Below are 25,156 nucleotides of genomic sequence, written 5' to 3' on the forward strand. Positions count from 1 at the left end.
TGGGACTCTTCTTCCTTGCTGTGTTATCCCTCCTTCCTGAAATGAATGGTAGGAATCCTTTTTCTGAGGGTTGTGGGGGTGGCATGAGGGAGGGGAAGTTTACTTCTCTTTTTATTACTAGAGTATCTTCTCTTCATTTAAACTCAGGTTCCTCACTTTCCTTTCTTTCATGGTTTCTTCTTCTTCTTCTTCTTCTTCTTCTTCTTCTTCTTCTTCTTCTTCTTCTTCTTCTCTCTCTCTCTCTCTCTCTCTCTCTCTCTCCCTCCGTCCCTCCCTCCCTCCATCTACTTTTATGTCTCTTTCTACGTCTCCCCTCTACCCCCTTTCAAACCCCCAATCTTTATTGAGCTGCTTCAGGAAAGATATAAAGAAATTAAGGACTGAGTCAGGAGAGTGAAGGGAGATGTGGAAATGATGAGAGGAATGACAGTCCAGGATTGAGTGATTTGTTTAGTAATGTCCACGTGCCTGGATTGATATCTTCTTGGGGGACTTGCTTTGAGGCTCCAGTGGACCCAGCCTAGGGAAGCAGGACATGCCCCTGATGGGGTATTTGGGGTACAGTTTTCTTAAAGCAAAGAAGTCAGTGGTTAGCATGGGTAGAGGAGTTTAGAAGACTATGAGGAGACCCAAGGCAGAAGAGGTAGCATGATCTTACTCCAAACGATGTGAGCTGTGGGTTTTCTATATGGGGCAACACAAACAGTGATTTTAGATGTGTAAGTGATTTCTCTTATTATTCAGTGAAGAACCCAATATATTTCTCTCTTACATTGTGTCCATCTGAGGTCACACCCCCTTACCTGGAGTGTGTATGCTTGTGTGTGTGTGTGTGTGTGTGTGTGTGTGTGTGTGTGTTGAACACTCACGTGTGTTTGGGGGGTGGTACTCCTTGAGATTAGCCTGCATCTAGGCAAACATTATTAGAGAGGTTAAAATCACACTATTTATTTCCCTATTCTATCCATTCATCTCAAATCAATTGAAAAAAAAAACACACTTGCTTGGGTTTACTTGTTCATTTTTGCAAATTACTTATTTTGAGCATCTCATTTGTTTATTTGCTCACTCAGCATATGGTGACTTTTAGTGACTGCAGAGTGAGAAACTTCAGAGAGAAAAACAAGATCTGCGTAGTACACCCCCATGGCATTTCTACTTACTGCTTCTTACAGCAGGAGAATTGATGTCCTCCTTTCTCCTAAGGTGCAAGCTCAAGTGAATTTAGGTTATTTTGTTTTAAATCCTGAGTGATTGAAATAAGAAAAAGATTCAGGAGGTTTGTGCAAAACAAAAGAAAGATGCAAGTGGCCCCTACAAGGCAGGTCTGCTCCCAACACACGTGTGTGTGTGTGTGTGTGTGTGTGTGTGTGTGTGTACAGAGGGGAGTGCTCCAGCACCGTATTGATTGTTGGCTATTGATTGTGTAGGCTGCGGCTGCAGAGAGAGAAAGCCCGAGATGTTTCTTGGGGAAACCAAGAGTAGTTTCTGTCCCTTGTGCCTCGGTAAGGTGGGGAGGTTTTCAGGAGGAAGGAGGGGACAGGGAGTGGGTGGAGTAATACACCGAACTTATTAGCTTTGACATCATCATTGTCTTTAAATGAAACAACCACGAAGATAATTACAGGCAGAGAGGAAGGGAGACGGGGGAGCAGGAGGGACCGGAGTGAACAGGTCCCCTGAAGTCTATGCCCTTCTCCTTATTCTCTTGTCCATTTTCCCAGGGACTCGCTAGACTCCCAGGAGGTCAAGTCCAGGGCTCACAGACTCATAAGGTTATTAGGACATCAGACTGGCACCCCAAAGGAGAACTTTACAGAGACTTGCAACATACTAACAAGTTGGAAGGAGATTAAAAAAAAGAAAAGAAAAAAGAAAACCTTCAGCACTCCACCACCCCAAACCCGGAGCTGAGGGAAGCATTCTGACCTGCAAGGCCGACTGGAGGCTGGCTGGGCTCTGGCTGAGGACACATCTGGAGAGTGCAAGTTAAGTACCAGCTTGGATCTTTGTGCACCCAGCTTCTTTTTGCCCTTTTAGATAATAAGCATCATATTCTGTGTCTCTGCAAACAAGTTCTTCTAGTCATTGGTTTGGAGACAAAGGTATTTTAGGGTGAGGACTACAGAGAAGGTAACTCCTGAGAAGGAGTAAGATGAAAAGGAGAGAAGGGTCTTTTTAATGACCAGGTAGCGAGGGCCCTGTGTTTGTGAGGGAGTGTGTATTTGAGAGGCTTTGGCTCCTGTCCACGTGTCCCTCCTCTAGAATCAGCGAGGGGAGGGGCTATTGAAAAGGGGGAAAAAAAGAAACCTGAGCTCTCTGGAGGAAATTCAAAGGAACCCAGAGAAATGAACTTCATCCTGCAAGGCTGAACTAGAGCAGGGAGAGAGGTGAGGGAGAGAGGTGAGGCGAGGCGTGGAGGCCACACTGGCAGGGCACCCGGAGCAGGTAGCCAGGAGAGGCACTCTTTTGGGGCTGCTTGAAAAAGTTTGGTTTGTGAACAAAACAGTTTCCCCGGTGACTGTGAATCCACTGCTGTGGATTGTGGTACCCAGAGATTGACTTCTGGATCTGTGTAAAGAGCTGGGCGAAGTATGATGTGCTTACAGATCCTGAGAGTAAGCCTGCTGGTTCTGGCTGGGTGGGCACTCAGCACTGCTAGCTCTGAGCCGGGCTGGACACACAAGAGATCCCTGGCTCAGAGGGGACACCTCAATGAGATGCTGTCAGAGGGAGAACGCTGTTGGCTGGGGACCAGGATTCGAAGACCCAGAGTTTCTCCCCAGCATCACCTCTTCGGGGTCTACCCCAGCAGGCCTGGCAGCTCCTTGAGGCCCTACCCTATGGGGGACCAGGGCACCCACCGTGCAGGACGCAGCAAGCCAGCTGCTGAGGGAATGGCTGTGAGCAGTGTTCCCCCAGACCGGACTGCACGTGCAGCAGTGAGGACTGGGGCTGAGCAGCTGGCAGCCCTGTGGGTAGGGGATGGTCCTATTGGACAGTGGGAGCTGCTGGGAGATGATGACACTTATCTTGACGATCGAGGATCCAAGGCGTCTCTAGGTGAGGCTGGGACTTGGGAAGGTTCAGCCACGGCTGCCACCATCATCACCACCTTCGCACGCCAGAAGGAGCCCAGACCAGAGACTCGAAGGAAGGGTCTGGCCAAGCCCAGGCGCCGCCGCCAGGTGGTGAAGGGGCTGGCAGAGGGTATGCGGGGAGACCTGGATGTCACTCCCCAGCATTTCCGACCTTGGCCTAAGCGTCCCCTTATGCACGGGGTCAGAACCAGTTCTTCAGAGGACAGCGTTCAGAATGGCAGAGGGAATCCCTACTGGGAAGCAGAGACCTCGAACCCCCACGGAGGAGGACTGCCCATCTTGTACTTCTCAGGGAGGCGGGAGAGGCTGCTGCTGCGCCCAGAAGTCCTGGCTGAGGTTCCCCGGGAGGCGTTCACAGTGGAAGCCTGGGTGAAGCCGGAGGGAGGGCAGAGCAGCCCCACCATCATCGCAGGTAACGGTCCCTCCTGGGCTCCCTGGGCTCCTTGGGGTGCGGCTGGCCTCATGTTGGATGGGGTCAGACCTAAGGGTGCAGAGGGGAAGGGGACAGAGCAGGAAAGCCAGGAAGGGCCAGCCAGGAAGAGGAGGGTAGAGCCTTTCTTCCCCAGCACAGCAGGACTCCAGACCTTCTCTGTAGTAATGGCTCTAACCACAAGAGCATCTGTCCCTGGTATTGATCTGTGGGTCTATACATGGTGCTGGCACTTAGGAGACCTCTGGCCCCCTCTCCTACTTCTTAAAGGGGACGACCTCTGGTTCTTTGTCCCTGGGGACAAGGTGTCCTCCTCCATCTCCCATAGTCCAGTGTGAGATACCCAGGCAACTTTAAAGCCCCATGAGGATTCAGGGGCCTGGGCAGTGAGTCACGGCCAGGGAGCAAGGTGGCCAGAGCACAGACACTGGGTCTGGACTGGGTCTTCCTTTTCTTTGAGAAGTCCTGCAACTTTGCAGGTAGCTAGTACCTGGCTGGGTCCTGGGGTCCCCTAATAGTCATGTGTGAGCCTAGGGACCTGAGGGTCCACTGGAAAAGGTGGGCACAAGCCAGGACCCTGTTTTCTAGCCCTGGTTATTGTGAGAGGTACCTAAAAAAATGCACCTTGTATAATTCTATAGTTTTCGTTAGAAGCAACATTGGGAACATTACCCATGTTTATTTTCCATTATACCCAGGTCTTTTTTTTTTTTTTCACGGAAAGTCACTCAGAAGAACAAGGGAAATATTGGGGTTAGGAATAGCTATTTACCGTGCCTTATTGGTAGGGGGACGAGTTTCAAGCAAGGGATGGGGGGATGAGATCTGCTACTCTATCATTTGGCATCATCCCTTTGCATCGTCCGGAACAGAACCTCACACAAGGCTAGGCACATGTAGAGCCATTTACATCTTATTAATTTGGATCATTCACAACACCCGTGGATATTTCCACTCCTATTACATGGACAGGGAAACCAAAGCCATGTGAAGCATGCCAGAGGCAGGCTGGGAATGGAGCTTCTCAGCCCCAGTGCTTGACAGCTGTCCAGATTAAAGACTTCTCAGGTTGCTGGATGCCTGCAAATAAGTTTCAGACTAGAGGAAGAAATCTGGAAGGAGGGAGCCTCTTTCAATGGGGTGTTGCTGGAACATCCCTGCCGGACTCACTGTCTCCCCCTCTTTGGCTATGATTTCTCTGTTGGAAGCTGGGATTCCCAGACTCTAGAGTTGTGTGGTTTTGCTTTATTTTATTTTGGGGTAGGAGAGGGCGTGAGGGGAGGGGAGAGAGAAGGTGCTGGGCTGTAAATAGGTGGGGGTAGAGAGAGGGGCTAAGGAAATCCTTATTCTGGGGCCAAATGGAAGAAATAACGAGATGATTATCTGACCAGAGTTGGCAGTGCCACCGTTTTTCCCAGATGACATCTTCGTGCTGCCTGATCTGGTTTCCTGGTACCCATCTGCCAGGGAAGCTGTGTGCTTGTCTTCTACACTGAGACCCGTAACTCTGCTTATCCCTCCTCTCGCGGTAGCAACATGGGAACCTGGGATCAGTTCCCTGGCTGTGAGGGATTAGAGAAGGATCCAGCAGGAATATAGGAGGGAAGCTCTTAGAAATAATTGCTTTGGATTGTTAAAACCCAAACCTGGGGAGACAGACTTTTGATGGTGGGTACCTGACCCCTGTCCTGACCCTTCTGTGTCCTTCTTTCTCATGATCTGCACAGAGGAGAGTATTATCCTGATTTGATTCCGATTATAGCATTCCTTGTCACCCCTCCCCCAGCCACCCCCTGTCCATCTCCTTCCTTTTCTCACCTGTCCATCATCACCAGTGGCCCCCCACCTTGCCACAGCACACACACTCAGATCCTTCTCCACTGTGCCATCTGAACTTTTTTAACCTTCCTAAGCATGTAAAATTAGGCAGGAAATCTTTTGCAGACAGTCTAGCTTCTGGGGTTTCTTTCTCTTCAAATCATAGTGGCCCCTGAGGTGTACTGGTATTTCCCCGGAAGTCCACACCAGGAAGGTCAAAAAGAGGGAATACCCAAGTCTATCTCCTCTTCAACTTCCAACCTATGTCTTCCTTCAGGCTTGTGCACATCAGAAAAAATTAAAGAAAACTTGGGTAAAAGTCTGGGAATGGTAAGGGCTGGGAAGGCCTTCATGCTTCAGGATTCTAGTAACCAGGCTCCTGAGGGTGTAGGTCCTTGCCTCCTCATTGTGCTTAGTTTCTTAGGCTTCACTGGGGGCCCCTGGTTGTGAACCATGCAGAGGTCAAAGGTTGTCCCTCTAATGCAGTGATTCTCAACCTATGGGTCGCGCCCCCTTTGGCAGTCGAACAACCCTTTCTCAGGGGTCGCCTAAGACCATCCTGCATATCAGATGTTTACATTATGATTCATAACAGTAGCAACATTACAGTTATGAAGTAGCAACAAAAATAATTTTATGGTTGGGTCACAACATGAGGAACTGTATTTAAAGGGCCAGAAGGTTGAGAACCACTGCTCTAATGAATAGAGCTCTCCGATTTGCACTCATCCCCTCCCATCAACAGAGCAGCCCATCTTCCCTCTCTTACCCTAGCAATGGCTCGCTAGCGGGCCACTGCTTGTTCCTGGAATGATTGGCCTCCACTTACGGAGAATGGCTACTATTGAATCGGGTTCCTGGGAGCAAAATACCATTCAACCAATGATTTTCTGCTATTCCACTGATAGCCCAAGTGCTGCAAGACTTGGCTCCCACACTTTTCCAACAGCTCTCAAACCTTAAATTCTATATACATAACTTAGACCTAGTTTCCTGGTTCTCTACCTATCCACCTTGGGGCATTTTCTCTTCTTCAAAGACCTCAAGCAATTCAGCCACAGCAGCCATTGTAGAGGGACCCCTGAGGTATGGGTCCTTGGGGAATACTTCCCACACGGGCACTAGGTGGCAGTGTTGCTTCATGCTCAGGAAAGTAGGCCAGCCTCTGGAAGCCACATAGTGGGGAGCCTGTCTGGCTTCCTGAAGGGCTGTCCCTGCCCTGGCCTTTGGACTGTATTTAATCTTCCCCTTCCAGAGTGTTGCTGGTAGGCATCCCTTAGGGTCAGCTTTACCCAAGTCTTTTTTTGCAGGGCCTATGAGAAGGGGCTAAAGTGACATGTGGGGGGTTGTGACTAACTTTGCACTTATAGCAATGAGTAAAGTATATAAATGTCAAATTATTATGTTGTACACCTGAAACTAATATAATATTTTATGTCAATATACTTAAAATGAGCTTTACATTCCAGAATGAAAATTAGAAGGAAAAAAGAAAAAGAAAAAATATCAACTAGGGTTACCTACCTCCCCTCTCTCCAACTCCCACATTCTTCCAAAATAGGAAGTTGGAGTCCAGAATGGGTTGCACAATACTGTTATTTAGGGCCGAGGACAACGTAGGCCCCACTGACTATGTGCTGAGATTCTCTCTGCCTCTGAGAGGGGAATAATGGTGCTGGGATCCCAGCAAATTGACCTTGTGAAGTTGCCCATCTCCTATAGCTCGGAAGCAGGGCAGCAAGGTCTAGGCAAGAGCTGGGGGCAGCTGCTTTGGTGGAGGGTCTGGCAGGTTAGGTGTTCTTGCCACCCAAGAGTATCCTGAGGTCAGGGTCAGGAGCCCATTTGGATGGGGCATTGGAACTCAGCAGTGAACATATGCCAAATTCTGCCTCGTCCTGGTGTGAAAACTTTAAGCTCCAGCACCCACCCCTGAAATCATCCAGTTCCTTTTCCTCCCCCTCAACTTCCTTTCCTCTCCTTCAACCCCAACATACACAGAAGAAACCCTTTTAATAGGTTCCTGCTCACCTGTAATTGATTTCAAATGTTCCCTGAAGTGGCCCAGCAGAGGAGCCACCTGCACCTCCAGTCAGCAAGTCCCGGGCAGGACTGGGGTCTGAGCCCAGGTTTCTTCACTCCACAAATATTTATGGATTGCCTTGCCATGCAAAGCGCCGTGGGGAATACAAAGTTGTCTAAGAAACTGTCCCTGACTTGAAGATGAGTCCTCCTCCTCCTGGAATCCAAGTTTCAGAGCGTCTCCTGGTGCAGAAATTGGGGTCAAGACAGCCCTGGAGTCGGATCTCATTGCTGACACTTCTCAGTGCTGGGATCTTTGGCATCCCATCGAACTTTTCAGAGTCCTGGTTTCCTCAAATCAAAATATGAGATAAGGTCTTGCAGAGAAGTTATGGTGTCTAAGTCAGCCATGTATGTAGAGTGCCTGACACCCGGCTCGAGCCTCGGTCTTTATTTATGATGTGGCATTTAGGACACAGAGGCCATCAGTACTAAGTAACCTTCATATGTTTGGTTCTGGCCCACAAACCTATAACTTTTACTTAGGTGGGTTATCAATTTCATTTCCTTAGATGTTGGTTTGCTCATCTGTCAAATACGAATGGTTATAAGTAGGATTTTTAAACAAAATGGTCTCAAGATGATTGGGAACTCGGTAGTCAGAGGCCTGCAAGAATTCTGTTGAGCCTGGGCAGTATTCATTCTAATAACCTGGACAGTGGTACTAAAGCTTCTGTAAGGTCACAAATGCATTGGGGAATCTGATGAAAGCTGTGATCTATGCCCAGGAAAGTGTGCAGTTTCCTGCAGGTCACACAACTTCCAGAGTTCTCTGGATTTCCTGGTGGCTGGAGGCTGCTGACCTTGGGTTTAAAGCCCCTTGTTTAGGGCTTGTTGATAGATTTTTCTGTTCTGAATGAATCTGAGCAATGAGGTTTCACAGGCTGTGGTAGCAACCACTCTTTCCAGTAAGGGCACTCTGTTCTGAGAGGAGGAGTTTTGTTCATGTGGAGGATGGAACTTCGCAGAAGACAGATTCAAAGAATTTCAAAGGAGGGCCACCTGTGCTACCCCTTCCCCCTTTATCCAGCAGAACTCCATGGTAGCCACTGAGCCACATCCATGCCTTTCCCAGAGCTCCTCTGAAGATGAGGGCCCACCAGTCAGCTGCCTCTTCAGACAGTGCAGCAATGGTCAAAGTCAGTGTTTGCCCTGGACCCAGACGTGCATCAAAGTCTTAGCAACCCTGCCGTTGGAGTGGAAGAATCATGGTGTGAGAGGGCTGCTGTCAGCCCTTTGGGCAGGTTCTATTTGCCCACTGTGACTAGGATGAGATCCCTGAGTTTGCTTGTGTGGACAAGGCAAATTAACTTTAGTGTACAGGAAACGTTTTTATCCAGTGGCTGTTTGGCTCTCCAGAAGAGACAATGTTTGGTTGTAGAAGTAAAACAGCTGTCCATGTGCCCCCTCCTTGCGCAGCCCACGCCCCTGCCTTAAGCATGCAGCCTTCCTGGATTCCCTGTGTGAAAGAGATCTCCTGTGCTTCCCAGCATCCAGAGTCCATCAAATGCTGTCTCCGGCGTGCACATTGCGTCCTGCCTTGTTAGTTCTACATGTGACTCATTTCTATCTGTATGCATCTCATTTCTATCTACTAAAGTGCCCTAGGAGCCATTGCATGTCTGATTCATGTTTGCCATCCAGAATACTTAGCACAGAGTTAGAGTCTCAGCTTTGTTTACAGAACAGATGAAGTAGAAACTTAGATGGCTGGATGTCCATTAGGAATGAGGAATCTTCTGACACTAGAGCTCTTGGTGGGGAACCGGGGCAGTGGGCCTTCAAATTCGGCTGTTGCCACCTGAGCAGATGTCTCAGGGGCTACTGAGGGGAAGGCCAGGTGCAGGGCTCTACTCCCACCTTCAGCAGGAGTATCTCCTATTTCACCTGTTTCAGGTGAAGAAGAGTTTAGTTACTTTCAAAGTTGTAGTTACTTATACTATAGAGCAGAGGTTGGTAGACTATGGCCTCAGAGCCGCATCTGGACCAAAGCTGAAGACTGTTTTTGTAAATGAAGTTTTGTTGGAACCCAGCCACACCCAAGTGTTATCTGTGGCTGCTTCCATGCTAAGTGGCTGGGTTGAGTAGTTGCAACAGAGACCTTATGGCCTGCAAAGCCTACATTATTTACTATGTAGCCCTGTTTGTCAGCTCATGCTCTGGAGCATTGCTTCTCAAACTTAGATATGCATAGAGATCACCTGGGATTCTTCTTAAATGTCGTGGCTGCCATGGGAATCCCCCTCATAGGGGATGCAATGAGATTCACAGGTCTCCAATGACGATGGGTGCTTTGCTGACCAAGGATGCAAGCACTGGGCTCGGAGGCCACAGGTGCCTTGAGGAGGCAGGAATAAAGGCACACCAGTTCCTGAGAGAGAGTCGGAACTCCTCTGATAGCCTACTGTCTTGAGGACTCTCAGACCTTGTAGAACATTCCTCAGACTGCATGGCTCTCACTCAAACTTTCTTCCCTCTTTCCTTCTCAGGCTTACATCATGTACTGATGTCTCTCCCAGCCTTTCAGCCCCCCATAAGACAGTCTCTGAATCTGAGCTTTGGTGGTGCTCGGGCCGGCAGGATTTGGGGCCTGCTGTCTAATTCCCAAGTGTGGGATCTGGGTCTCGGGGGGCTCACTTCCAGGTGACAGCACAGAGGGGTTTCCTCTGAGCATGACTGTGTGATTGTCTTACTCATCACACTCCAGCTTCAGTGCCTGACACTGTGACTTCCCATTCTGTCCTTGTCCCCAGCCTTCCCTTCCTGCCTCTCTCTGTGGGGCTGGAGTGCCATTCACTGTGTACTCCCCATTCTCCTCAGGAATGAGGTGGAAACCCCGGGCTCTCGTTACAGTTCTTGAGTGGAGCATAGGAGTGACAGGGGCAGGGCTGAAAACTCAGAATCACCTTTTACAGCCCCACTAGACCTACCTAGCTGCCTGTCCCCCTCAAGGCTTTATTCTCTCTCCCCCTGCCCCCTCCTTCCTGCTCTTGTTTATTGTTCCTCAGGGGCTGCCAATCTGAGTCATTCAGAATGTGCACAGGGAGGCCTGGCTCCTGCTGGTTCCCTTCCTATTCTGTGCCTTGGGGAGGCCAGATAAACAGGAAGAGGAGGCTGTACCTTAGTTGGGATTCTGAGCCCATATACCCTGAACATTTGTTGCCTTCAGTTCCTGATGCCATAAGCAAGTCCACAATCCCATGTTTCTTCCCTTCAGTACATGGAATTAGGTTGCTCTGGGGGCCTGTCATGTCCCTTTCTGCTCACATTATACAACCTATAATGCTAGCACCTTCCAGAAAGCATAGTTCTATGTTAAGTTTGTGTCTGAAAAATAATAGCTTCCTTTGCTTCTCATGTTCACGACCTGCTCTTTGGACCTTTTCAAGAAGAGAACCTCCAGAAAATGAAGCATGGTAGTCAAACAAAAACATCCCAGGCTCTCTATGAGTCAGAAGTGCGTGGCCAAGAAGAGCAGTTCTGTCCAAATATGCAATATGGTCACTTGAACCCAGAGTCTCAGAACCTTTTGAAGTCAAAGCATTGCTATGACAACCAGTTGGGATAACAAGGCCAGTCATTATGGCTCATTTCTGAATTAGAAACCCAGTTTCCAATCAGAGGGGGAAGTCACAGTGCTTAAAAGTTTATCAGCTAGTGAGTTGGCATCCAAGCAGAGACTCAGCATTTGATAACTTTTATACACATGATTGCTGTACATTCTGGGCCTGTTAGGGACAAAGTAAAGTTGTTTGGTTCTGTTTGCTCATCCATCCATCCATCCATCCATTCATCCATCCATCCATTTTTTGAGCTTCTATTAGGCGAAGTATCAGGCATTTAACCACATGTTGGAGAATCAGGAATGAGCGAGGCAGGGGCTGCAGCTGGACAGTGCTCATTGTCTACTGGACACCAACCTGGAGCTGATTACAGCCCAGCTGTTGGGAAGGCTAGTGCTGCCTAGATGAGTTTGGGGATGCCTCAAGGCTAGGAAAAGATAGCTGGTGACCAGACAGAGAGAAGGAGGCCTGGGAGGCAGCAGACTTGGGTAAAAGAGGACAGAGTTATTAGTGTCTGATGGCATGGGGACACCCAACAAACCAGCAGTCCTGAGGTGGGCTCATTGGACATAGCAGTTAGGAAATTGCTGGTGACTTTAGAGAGAGCAGTTTCACTGAGAGTTTGGGGGTGGTGGGAAGGGTCTCCACATTCTAGCAAGTGGAGATATGAATGAGAGGTGAGGGAGTGAAGACAGAGTGGATCTAGTGTACTCTACACAGAAACTTGGCATGAGGAGAGCTGATAAACGTCAGAAGTAGACAGAGATTCAGAGAGGTTTTGCTTTCAGCTAAGAGAGATGCAAATTTAAAGGCCATGTAATTAAGCACTAGTAATCTAAAGCAGAGAGAACATAAGCACACAGGAAAATAATGGAAGATGAAGTCAGTAATGTAAAGCATGCAGATGCAAGCTCAGTTGTTCCAAGAAATTATCGAAGTCACTTGACAATCACTCATGTAGTACTTACTCTGTGCCAGGTGTGACTGTGGTCACTTTATAAATATTAACTCGAGGAGGGAGATGGAGAAGTTGAAGCACAGAGAGGAATAGGGCATTGGCCAAGGTCACACAGCTGGTTCATGCAGTACCATGATTTGAACCTGAGGGCTCTGTCCCTAGAGTACATGCTCTTATCCAGGATGTGAAGCCGTCTCTGGATTTTAGGGCAGGAGCAGTAAGGAGTGAAGGGCCCCAACCTGTCTCAACTAAACCCTTGTTTCTCAATCCCACTTATCCTGTGTCCTTGACTGCAGCAAAGGGCTCCATCTATTCCGGCAAGGGTCCACATCGCGTATACCTAGGGAAGGTTGGTCTCGCCCATCTGAAGAGGCGGCCAGGCAGCCTTCGCTGCTTCTGTGCTTTCTGTGCTCTTTTCAGATTCTGCAGGTAGCACCAAGTTCTTTTGTTGGGGGAATGGAATTGTTTTAACATAAAACAGGTAGTACTTAGCTCAATTTATTTTTTAACCTACTCACTAATTCATTTCTTTAACAGATGTTTATTGAGCACAAAGTAAGTACTCAAGAACTATTTTTGAAATAGACTCCAACTTTATGCAGAATAAAAATAAACACTAACCACAGCAGAGGTCTATTTTAGACATTGTTTGTGTCAGGGCACATTTATTATTTGAAATAATTGCACAATAGAATATCCTTCTAATTCGGCCCATGGCACGCATCCTGAGCAGGGAGGTAATCGTGGGCATGCTTCTCTCCCAGGTTGTGGCAGTCTGACTGGGCCCTTGGACAGAGTGCAGGGTGTCATTGGACACACCTTAGTTAGGACCAGCCATGGCAGAGGAGCAGGCCCAAGGAGGTGGCTCCACCCATTCCAGTTCTTTGCCCACAGCAAGGTCTGGGAATTAGGAAAGATGTGCCATGGAAGGTAACCACCTGTCTACCTGGTTCTGGTGCTTCTGTTACCACTCCTCCTCAAGGACCTCTCCTCTAGGCCATGCCTCCTACTCAATTGCAGCCTTCCTTGTCCTTAGTCCACCACTGTTGGTGGTTTCTACTTCCAGTTCCATTTCCTCAGCTCAGCAGTCAGAAGACTTTTGATTGCCTGCAGGCTTCTGGGGGCTTCTCTGGATCCAGTCATCTATGTATCACCCCACACCCAGGTTGAGGCCTTAACTGGAGTGGGCATTTAGGTTGAATACATGGATGGAGAATAACATGGCCCCTTTCTACACATAGAACTTGATCGCTTCTGACTCCCCAGAGTCAACAGCATTCTTGAATCAGGAAAGTCTTTTTCTCCTCTCCATCTGACCTACCCGCTACCAATTCCTGGCCTCTGTACAAGCAGTCTCCTTGCCTTAAGTTGTCTACCTCAGTCTCTTTATCCATCTAAATTTTTTTCTTAACGTAGTGGTTATGGATTCAGGATCTGGAGCCCTCTACTCCCTGTGCGGACCTGGCAAGTTGAAGTCCCCTCCTCAGTGAAGCTGGAATAAGGATCATTCTTGCCTGGTAGAATTGTGACAATTAAATAAATTAATAAATGTCATGTGCTTAGAGCTATACCTGGTACCTGGTGCATGATATGTGTTCAGTCAATGTTAGATGCTATTTTCATCCTTCCATGGGGATGTGGTGGCAGAAGAAGGACCCAATGACTTGCTCTTGAGTCACTGCCAGTCAAGCAGGCCAGGGCTGTCCTGTCCCTCCTCCCCAAGGCCTCCCCTGTCCCCAGCCCACACAAAATCTCTCTTTCATGAGCTCTTACATGTGGATATGCTTGCATAGCTATGTGATATGATTGAGCATAGAATTATTGGTAGTGAAACCTCGATGCCCTGGATTCCAATGAACCAGTATCCTCAACTTACCATAGTGTTTTAGTCATTCCACTTTTTAGGAGTTAGGCACACATCATTAGATGATGAATTCAAAAGAGGGATCTAGTAGAAACAAACCCTGCCCATTGAGATGTGGGTTCAGCTCAGTCCTCTCCACCTTCTGTGGCCACTGTTGCAGGATGTGGAACAGCAAGGAGCAGCAGAAGGACAAGAACCTTGGATTCCTTCAGGGTGAGTCTAGAGATCCCAGGCACAAACTGTCAGAACAGCACGGCCTAGTGACAACCCGGCCCAGCCAGTTTCTCCTTCACAGATGGGACTGTGAGGCCCAGAGAGGGAATAGCACTTCCCAGACATCACACAGCAACAGGCTGGGATAACGTCCCGTTTCTTGGTTTCCAATTTGGTTTTATTTCAACACTTCCAGGTTGCCTTTGATGAATTTACATCTCTTATTGGAAAGAAGCAGAAAACACTTTAGAAAGACTTTCAATAAGAAAAGGAAGCCTGGCCTCGGTTACTCAGTGGTTGAGCATCGACCTATGAACCTGGAGGCCACTGTTCGATTCCCGTTCAGGGTACATGCCCAGGTTTTGGGCTCCATCCTCAGTAGCGGGTATGCAGGAGGCAGTCAATCAATGATTTTCTCTCATCATTGATGTTTCTATCTCTCCCTCTCTGAAATCAATAAAAATATACTTAAAAAAAGGAAAGGAAAAAAATATGACTTTAGTTCTCCTTTAATCGGAAACATCAATTAATCAGACCACCTATTTTCCTTGTTCTTTGACTTTCTCACTCAGAGATTAGTGTTAAGTGTCCTCTTTGAACACTGGGCTCCGAAGACTCACCTGGGCTCAAGTTGAGAACGGATGCCTTGTATTCTCTTTGGTTTCTTCTCAGATTTTGAAACTGATGGAAAAAAGGGACTCTGAGCCTTTAGGTTCTGATTGGCAGAGTATTTAGGTTTGTGAGGTCCCTGGGTATCACTTGCTTCCTAGAAAGCAGTCAGGATCTCCTTGGGTTACTTGTGACCACATAGTAGAGGCCAAAATGTTCAGATATTGCTAAGTAAACACAGGCAGTGCATACTTACTGTGTGAATAGGAGACACACTGCACGAATCCGAACACTGTGAAAGTCATACAATATTTCACTTTAAGAAAACCTGATAGGCAAGCCTCTGACCTTAGCTGAGTGACCAGTTGGGAGGTTGTTTTCATTGCAAGAGGATCTTGTTCACACTGCCTTTAAACATGATTCCAGCGATACCTCCACATCATGAAGTGTACAGTGGACACTATTTAAACATGTCTTGTTAGGGCAGCATTGATTCTGTGAACTGTACCTGGTCAAAGAAGTGCCAAAGAAAACTTCTGAGAGGAATCTCAAAATTATTTACTTGGCAGAGGAAAGGAAAAAACAGGAAATTGGTGTTGGTGTTACTTAGCTGGAACTATACAAACCAGTTCTCAGAGGGGACCTTGCTAGAGGTGGGTGAGGTTGTGGAGGAGGGGCTGGCATCCTGCTCTGGGTGTCTCCTGGGACCAGCCTGTGCTGGGCACTAAGGTGTCTTAACAAGGTTACGGAATTCAAAGTACTCCAGGCTCCCTAAAGTGTGGGGCTTCATACCGCTCTCTTAGCTGCTGCACAACCTACCTTCTGCATTTGGGGTTTATAGTCTTTCTGTTGTGTTGCTGGAATAAGGGCATGCTTTCCCATTTCTGTTAAGGAGGGAGATCAGATGGATAGAGAAGCCTGCAGGCAGCTCAGCTCAGCTGAGCCTAGCCCACACCTTTCACATCCCAGATGCTCCTTCTGTGAAACCATAGTCGTTTATCCATTGTGCCTTGATGGTTCATGGACTTCCATAGTTACAGGACCCGCAAAGCTTGTTGAATGCTCAGGGAATTTCATACTGCTCTCTAAGGTTATTAAAAATGGTTGAAATGACATTTAAAAAAATCCACATGTTTAAAATTACCTTCCTTCCTTCCCTCCCTCCCTTCCTTCTCTTCTTCCCTCCCTTTTCTTCCTTCCTCCCTTCCTCTCTTTTCCTCCTTCTCTTCCTCTTCCCTTTCTTCCTCCCTCCCTGGAATGGATCACAAAGTACAACTCTAAGGGAAATTGCCCAGGACTAAGGGGAGGAGGCAGAAGATTGATAACTGTTCTTGCTTCTTAGATCCTTAGTAGGAAGAAGTGGAAAGCCAACATGTTCCTATAGGGGGTGCTGTGGTCATTAGCTGTCTTGACAGTGGGGAGTGAATGGTGTAGGAGGGGCATGGGGAGGCAGTTGCTTTTCATTAGACAAGGGTTCTTCTTTGTTAGAGGAATGGAGTTTTTAGAGGATCATTGTCAATTGGGAGGATGCTCTTGGCAGCTCTAACAGCCTCTTGTGGATTTAATTCATTGGTGAATTACCAGTCCTATCATGCACAAGACATTGGCCTTGATACAGAGAGTCAGGGGAAGTGTAAGACTGGCTTACCTGTTCTCAAGGAGTTTATAATACACTTGAAGAGATAAGGTCTATATATGTTAAAATGATGATAGTATTAGCAATGAATAATAATATTGAGTGCTTATATGTGCTAAGCACTCTTTTTATTGTTTTACCTGTGTGAATTAATTTAATCTTCTCCAAACTCTATAAATTAGGTACTATTGCCTCCATGTTATGGATGAGGAAAATAAGATATGGAGAATTAATTGCTCAATGTTGCTCAAGATTATAGAGGTATCAAGTTTGGTTGATCTAATGGATCTTATTCCACAGCCCGCTCAATAAGCTAGGATAGTATGAACTACCGTTTTGATTCTCTGTTGGCTTCTGGGCTGGCTCTACTTGGCAATTTGTAGGTCTGGATCCCAGTCTTGGAGAGTCTGGGAACAGGCGGGATTGTCCTGGCAGATCCTCCTGAGCCCCCTGAAGGCATTGTCCAGGCTCTCTAAGGCACACTAGCATTCCAGGTGGGCTGTGCAGATTGTTCTTTTCTGACCCTTGTGGATTACTTTCTCAGGCCATGGGTGACCAATGCCTCAAGCCATGTTGCTTTTTGATGCAGCGATCAAGGAAGATTCCTTAGGAAGGAGGCTCCCGTTGCCCTGACTTATTCCAGGTCTGTGGCAATGCTGAGAACTCACCATTCTGAGTTTCCCTGCTCTTTCAGGCCCTCTCCCACCCCTACCACCCCACCTCAGTGCCTCTCAGCCTCAGCACGGTGGCCTTCGGAAAGCCATGGAAATCCCCATGCTGATTCCTGTCATCCTGGCGCGTGATGAGAGCATGACAAGAAGGAAAGGCGCGCACTGTGAGGAGAGGTTGAAAAATGTGCTGGGAAGATGTAAGTGAGGCATTCCCAGGAGCTTCGCCCCACTCTGTGCTCTAATTTGTAAAAGCTTGGGCTCCCAGATGAAAGGCTGAGCCTAATCCTGTCTTGAAGGAGAGTTATCTAGAACAGCTGAAAACACCTCCCTGGCTTTCTTTGTTCACTCTCTCCCACTCTTCCTGCTGACACAGCCCTGCTCACCACCAGATCCTGGTCTTTGATGGATGGCCCAGCTCCTCCTCCTCGGTCCTTTTGTTCCCCTGCCTGGTGCTCTCTCTGGGGGGTGGAGTGTTGGGTAAGTAGTTCTGCAGAAGGCAGCAGACCCACGTGTGGTGTGAGGAGGCCATAGGCATAATATCCTGGGGAAAAGACTGTGCCTTGTAGCAGGTTGATTTATGCCCATGACCTAACCTGGCCCTGTTTTTAGCTCATTTTTCTCCTAAAAACAAACTTGCACCACACAGCATGTTTTTTTAGTTACCAGAGCTGATGATACTGTGCGTGACTCCTCTGTTTTGTTGAAGAGAATTTCACCTTCCTGGGAGCTGATGGGCCTTCTTGGAGAAGCAGGACTCTCACTCCCAATGTGAATGCTCCCAGAGGATTAGAGAGCTCAGCCGGTGGACTCTCCTGGACATGAGGTTCCATGGCTGTGTCTGTTTCAAGGGCAGCATTTCTGTCTGGACCATGGCTTTCCCTTCTGCTACCTCAGCCTGTTAAACAATCTCTTCTGTGAGACACTGCCATGGGTGGGTGTTCCCTCCAGAATGGCGCTTTGCCCAAGGAAAGCCCTCAGCAAGTTTTGCCACATGTGCTCTAGTCCAAGTGTGTGGGATCCAGAAGGAAGCAGCTTATTATGTGACAGATGGGAAAAGCACATCTTACATCGAGGAAAGTTCAACCACCTGCAGCTGCACAGTGAAGAGAATGCTTGGTCCCACTGCATCATCCCTCTAGGCCAGATGCAATTGCAGGGTTATTGGGGATCCCATAAGACCAGGGGGAGATGCTCCTCTGGGAGTCATTTTGATGTCAGGAGCAGAGTGAGTGCAATGCAGGAGCTAGAACCAATTCCTTCCTTGATTGTGTGCAAAATTCACAGCTGCCTAAGGCAGGCTCTTGTCACCAAGAAACTCTCTAGTCGCTTGGCCAAACAAAGAAATAGCAGCTGCACTGTGAGGCTCAGCAAGCTGCAAAGACCACTTTGACAAGGGCGGTCAAGGAAGGCTTCAAGGGCAAGGTGAAACTTCAGCTAACCTTTGAAGGTCATACATGGATGGGGAGGTATTTTGGACAAAGGGAGCACTATGATACCTTTTACAGGGCTGAGACTGTACTTGGAGTGTTGCTATCAGGAAGTGATGTGTTGACCACAGAGCAGGGTTTTAATTGGGGAGGAGGACATCTCCCTGAATCTTTCATAGCATTGGGCCTACATAGCCTCTCAGACAGGGACATTTTTTGTTTTTTTCTATTTATTTCATCACTCCGAAATAAGTTCACATAATGTTCCTGAGACATGGATACTCCTCTGCTTTAAAGAAGAAAAGAGTACGAGGTGGCTCTTTCCCCCCCTTTTGTTATTTTCATAAAATTATAATGCCAAGGACAGGTTGCTTCCTGACAGTTCTCAGAAGATTCTTTTCTCTCTCTCACTTTATATTGACTTATATAACTGCTGGAGTGAACCCATTTTTCTCCTCATTATGATGCCAGGAGCACTACTAAAACTGAATTTCCTCTATGGGGCCTTGTGGCCAGGGGACTCCATTCTGTCACAACCAATTGACAGAAGATTCCAGTTGGGAGGAGGGAAGGTGTCTGGTGGAGAAGGAGTGAGCAGTCAGAGCAGTTGGATTGGATCTGTTGAGAGGTGGGTGGGAGCAGTTCTTGTCTGGACCATTTCACTTCCCTTTTTATTACCTCCTTCTCTAACACGAAGCCCTACTCTGCTAGTTACAATCCCAGTAAGAAAACAATAACTGGAGATGGAAGCGACTGGCTTGGAAGGGTTTTCAGTTGAGTACTCCTCACTTTAGCTTCCCTCCCACCTTCAGCCATGGCCCTGGCTTTGGGATAAGAGGCTCCCCCTTCCCCTTAGGGTCCTGGAATTGATTACCGAGTGTATGTGTCACAGGAAACCCTCCAGGACCACCCAGAAATTTTATCCACTCCTCAGGTGGCAGCCTGTCCATTTAGGTGCTGGCCAACATGGACATATTTGCTGCTGTGCTAGCCAGTCTGTTATCTCCAAACCATTTCCAGGTGTGGATGTTAGCTGTACACTATTTCCAAAGTCAGATCCCAGTCACCTTCAATTTGGTTAATGCCACACTCAGCAGCCCTTACTGTTCTTGCTCCAAAACAACTACTAACAAGGTATGTTTTGGTATTTGAGCTATTTTTGTGGAGTGGAAAGAGCACACCTAATTTTGATCCCCGTTTCTGGCCCTTCGAAGATGTAAGACTGTGGACAAATTGCTTCATGTATGTGATCCTCAGTGCTTTGGATTGAGGATATACTATTCAGCTGATACATTCGTGGGAGGATTTCATAGGGAGACACCTATCCAGCATAGAAGACATTTAATAAAAAGTGGTTTAAGTCTCTTCATTTCTTCTTTGCATGAGCAGCCTACCTTGTGAGTGCAAAGAAAGAACCCACGAAATAGAAACAAGCAGGGTCTCTCTTCCCCAGGGGCCATATTGAAATATTTCCCCATCAAACAGTTTGTAACACTCTAGCTATCATGTTTACCATTAATAGGATTTTTCATAATCACGCAGGGAGACTGTAGCCCAATTTGAGAGAAGGTTTTTCTCCTTGAGGGACATAAACTCTATTAATTCCAAATGCTGGCAATTCATAATAGTAGAGAACTGCATCCAAATGACTTTTCCCAAAGACCCACGTGAGTATAGAGCTCTGTGAAACTAACCCGGGTCTCCAACTATGAGTATTGGAGTTGAGCTCAGAAATAAAATGAACAAGATATTCTTCCTCCACTTATATTCCTTTCTCTCCAAACTTAGATTAGATACAAGAGAAGGTGTTACAACAATTTTAAATTTAGTAAACATCAATACATAATGAAAGCCAGTTTCAAGCAAGAGGGAAAAAAATGACTCTCGAAGTTTTAATATGACATGGTCCAAATGTTTGGCTTTGGTACCACTACCATTTTTCCAGTTACATCATTTGATCTCATTTTTTTCTAACCCATGGGCTATCACAGTTCAGTTTGGTGTTGAGTGATTTCATAAATCATATTGATGATCTGGTCCCTCTGTTCCACCCAAGAATGTGGCTCACATGTATATCCAAAGTGATAAAATCTCAATGTTGCATAAGCTGACTTTGACCACATACAGTGTGTTGGCTTAGGCTGCACTGGTTTTGTCAGCTTTACTCTGCTAGACTGAAAAGGAGAAGTCTCCTCAAGGTGGGCGTTTGGTACTTTTTCTTTTGAATCAAAGGCTAGATTGCTCCTGCTTGATGGAGTTAAGAGAGCAGGGCTAGGGACCCTGCTGACAGTGTGTGGATGAGCATGTAGGCTGCTCTGTGGTCCCAGTTTGCAGATGAAGGATGCTGACAGGCAAGTCTTGGAGGAACAGGTTTTTGTTCTCAGGCATAGTTGGTCACTGGGCACTTAGGAAGACATTGGAAGGCTCAAAATCCACTTTTAAAAAAAGACTTTATTTGCCCTAACCGGTTTGGCTCAGTGGATAGAGCGTCGTCCTGCGGACTGAAAGGTCCCAGGTTCAGTTCTGGTCAAGGGCATGTACCTTGGTTGCGGGCACATCCCCAGTAGGAGGTGTGCAGGAGGCAGCTGATCGATGTTTCTCTCTCATCGATGTTTCTAACTCTCTATCCCTCTCCCTTCCTCTCTGTAAAAAATCAATAATATATATATATATTTTTTAAAAAGACTATTTTACAGCAGCTTTAGCTATACACTAAAATTGAGAGGAAAATACAGAAATTTTTAGATACTCCCTGCCCCCACACATGCATAGCCCCCCCCCCATAATCAAGATCATTCACCAGAATGGTAATTTATTTTCAACCAAGATTGAACATACATTGACACATCATAATCATCCAAAGTTCATAGTTTACTTGAGGGCCCACACTTGTTATACGTTCTGTGTGTTTGGACAAAAGTATGATGACATATATCCATTATTACAGTATCATACAGATTATTTTCACTGCTCTAAAAATGCCGTGATCTGCCTATTTATCTCTCCCCAAACCCTTGGCAATCACTGCTCTTTTTAATGTCTTCATACTTTTGCCTTTTCCAGAATTCTAATTAGTTGGAATTATATAGTATGTAGTCTTCTCAGATTGGCTTCTTTCATTTAATGATGTGCATTGATGTTTCTTCCATGTCTTTTCGTGGCTTGATAGCTCATTTATTTTTTAGCACTGAATAATAGTCCATTGGCTGGATGTACCACAGCTAATTTATTCATTCACTTAAGGACATCTTGGTTACTTTCAAGATTTGGCAATTGTGGATAAGCTGCTGCAAACGTGTGCAGGTTATTGCGAAGACAGAGTTTTCAACTCCTTTGGGTAAATACAGTGGGGCCTTGACTTACAAGTGTCCCGACTAACGAGTTTTTCAAGATACGAGCCGTCTCTCGGCCGATTTTTTGCTTTGAGTTGCGAGCTAAAATTCGGGTTACGAGCCAGCTGCAGATACCCCACTGCTAGTTGGCGCAGCAAACGTCACAGTGAACACCACAACATCAGCCCAGCACCACGTGTCTCACTCATTCACTTTAAGATTTGACATACGAGTAATTTGAGTTACGAGCTCCATCACGGAATGAATTAAACTCGTAAGTCAAGGCCCCACTGTACTAAGGAGTGTGATTGCTGGATCATATAGTAAGAGTACGTTTAGTTTTAAAATAAACTACCAAACTGTCTTCGAAAGTGGCTGAACCATTTTGCATTCCCACCTGCAGTGAAAGAGTTCCTGTGTTCCACGTCCTCACCAGCATTTGGTGGTGTTAGTATTCTGACTTTTGGCCATTCTCATGGGTGTTTAGTAGTATCTCGTTGTTTTAACTTGTATTTCCCTGATGACATATGATGAGGGGCATCTTTTTATAAACCGATTTGCTATCTATATATCTTTGGTGAAGTATCTGTTATAGCCTTTGGCCCATTTAAAATTTTTTTTTTGTATTCTTACTGTTAAGTTTTAAGAGTTCTATGTATATTTTGGATAACAGTCCTCTATCAGATGTATCTTTTACAAGTATTTTCTCCCAGTCTGTGGCTTATCTTCTAGTACTCTTGATATTGTCTTTAGCATTGTTTTTAATTTTAATGAAGTCCAGCTTATAGGTGATTTCTTTTATGTGTTGTGTCTTGGTGTTGTATCTAAACAGGAATCACCACATCCAAGGTCCTCTAGGTTTTCTCCTATGTTGTCTTCTAGCAGTTTTGTAGTTTTTCATTTCACATTTAGGTCAATGATCCATTTCGATTTAATGTTGGTGAAGGATACAAGATCTGTGTCTAGATTAATTCTTTTTTTTTTTTTGTCATGTGAATATACAGTTGGTCCAGCACCATTTGTTGAAGAGACTGCCTTTGCCCTTTCATATTGCTTTTACTCCTGGTCCAAGATCAGTTGACTGTATTTATGAGGGTCTATTTCTGGGCTCTCTATTCTGTTTCATTGATCCATTTGTCGATTTTTTCACTGGTACTACACTGTCTTGATTACTGTAGCTTTATAGGAAGTCTTGAAGTCACATTTATCTCTTTTAAATTATACATAATCTGAATTTAAATTATACATAAACTTTCCTGGGCTCAGAATCACGACACCTTGGTTCTCTCTGCACCCAGCCTGACGCCAGACCTCTCAGAGCCTTGGTATCTTCATCTATATAATGATGCTGGTGATGATAATCTTGCCTAGCTCAGCAAGGCAGCCCTGTGTCCTTTAATAGTCAGAGGGAGAAGGAGACAGTGGCCTCCTGCATCTGCTTTCCTTGCTAGTCTTGATAGCGGTGGGGTTGGCTCAGATTGGCTCACCAGAGCCAATGATGCACATCTTCCAAACCCCATGTTCAGTGACATAATATTGGTAACTGAAAATTGACCATTGGGGGAATATTTATACTATAGAAATTGGCAAATGCTGCAAATCAGGACGAGTAGTTTTTTCTTCTTCTTCAGAGGACCAGTTATTAAATATAAAATTCAGTGAAACACGTTTTATATCTAACTTGATTTTCCCTTTGATATCTCATTCTCAAAGGCCTTCTATGCATCATAGTTAATTTTTGTCAATCACTTATTATCAGGAACTAGGCTGAGATCTTCCACATGTGTTCCTTTATTTAATTCTCACAGCAACCTCATGAGGAGTCTGTGACCTCAGCTTATGTTTGAAGGATGCTGAAGAGCAGACCAGTGATGGACAAATTTTATTTTACAGGTACAGTTTGCAAGTGAGTAAACTGAGACTCGGAAAGATGATACAATTTTTCTGAGGTCACATGGCATGTAAGTGGTAGACTAGGGACCAGAGCTTGTGGCTGAGTCCTGTTTGTAACCACCATGCACTATGTTCTTCTCACCATAGAAAACTTTCCTGGGCTCAGAATCATGACACCTTGGTTCTCTCTGCACCCAGCCTGACACCAGACCTCTCAGAGCCTTGGTATTATCTTCATTTATATCATGATGCTGGTGATGATAATCTTGCCTAGCTCACAGGATAGCTTCACTGCTTAAATGATAGTTCATACAAGATTGCTTTGGAAAGCTCAAATGGGAGATATCATTACATGCTGAGAAGTGAAGGGAAAAATATTTATAAAAAGAACACTATGTGTCCCAGTTTAGAAGATTCAGCTGAAGTGGGCATTTCATATAAATGCAGGTTCTAAGGAATTGTAGAGTGAATGTTTCTGGGTAAACTGGCAGAACCTTTGATCTGGGATTATCTAAACGTATCTCTTGGAATCCTTTGGGTTTAGGTCTTTCTAACCTTCCCAGATAGTCTGACAGGTAATCAAGGTAGCCCTAGTTTAATGGGCAGATTTTGGAGTGGATTTCTTCTAGGAATAAAATTAACAGGATGGATAAGTGCCTGCAAGTTGACATTTATGTAACTTTAGGGAGAGTTTCTCCCTCAGTATGTCCATATTTTAATAAAGAGGTTCATAACCACTTTTACCTGTAACAGTCAGCATATTTATTGTAGTTATTTATTAACCCCTAGAGTGCCGGGGAGCGCGATCGCGCTCCTCCTGTCTTTTGCCAAAAGTGCCGGGAGCGCTATCAAAGCTTCAAAATGGCGTCCAGTTCTAAGTCTGCTTTTATTAGTGATGATGATATTGCTAAATATGTCAATGTAGTGAAGGTTTCCTTAAGTTTTTGAATATGTAACTTCATTTAGGAAAAAAACTTCATAATTTTTTTCCTAAACTGCTATAAAATCAGCAAAAATGCCTTGGCAATTTTAGCATAGTTCCTAGGATATTGGTTGGCACTCAAAGGGTTAAGCTTCATATTCTACCTATACTGAACTCTCCATGATGTCAAACAAACATTCAATCACTATACAAATCTCTGGCTCCAAGAACTGAGGTCGGCAGCTGGTATTGCTTCATGACTATCTACTGAACAAGTGCAGGGGTCGTTTTGTGGTGTTCATTTACTTCTTGTGCCACAGTTGTCCATCTGCAAAGTTCCTGAGACGTCTTAATTGCAGTTGGACCCAGTGTTCAGGGCAAGGCCAACAACCATGGGATGTTTCCTGCGACAGTTACTTTGCATACTCTCAGGATGCCAGAGGTATTTGACAGCAATAGAAAAACCTCCATGTATTACATAAATTATATAGTCCAACCCCCTTAATATGTTATGCAAGACCTACCTTGACCTGTATTGCCCCAGGTACCTTTATTCCTACTGTTCCTTCTGTGTGGAATATCTTCTGTAATTCTTTTGCCTGGCCAACTCTTATGCACTCCTCAAGAGTGTGTTTGGATC

The 25,156-nt window shown here is 46.0% G+C and overlaps 1 protein-coding gene across 1 annotated transcript in view; it reads left to right on the plus strand.

Moving 5' to 3' along the window:
• The first annotated feature begins 2,459 nt into the window (after positions 1-2,459).
• PAPPA2 (pappalysin 2) overlaps positions 2,460-25,156 on the plus strand; it is a 221,825-nt gene continuing 199,128 nt past the window's right edge. The window contains exon 1 of the mRNA XM_006088940.3: positions 2,460-3,513. Coding sequence (XP_006089002.1) covers positions 2,595-3,513 — 919 coding nt within the window. The 5' untranslated portion in view covers positions 2,460-2,594. The remainder of the gene's footprint in view (positions 3,514-25,156) is intronic.

This window comes from Myotis lucifugus, unplaced genomic scaffold (assembly GCF_000147115.1).
Source record: "Myotis lucifugus unplaced genomic scaffold, Myoluc2.0 scaffold_54, whole genome shotgun sequence".
In the NCBI taxonomy this organism is placed as follows: Eukaryota; Metazoa; Chordata; class Mammalia; order Chiroptera; family Vespertilionidae; genus Myotis; species Myotis lucifugus.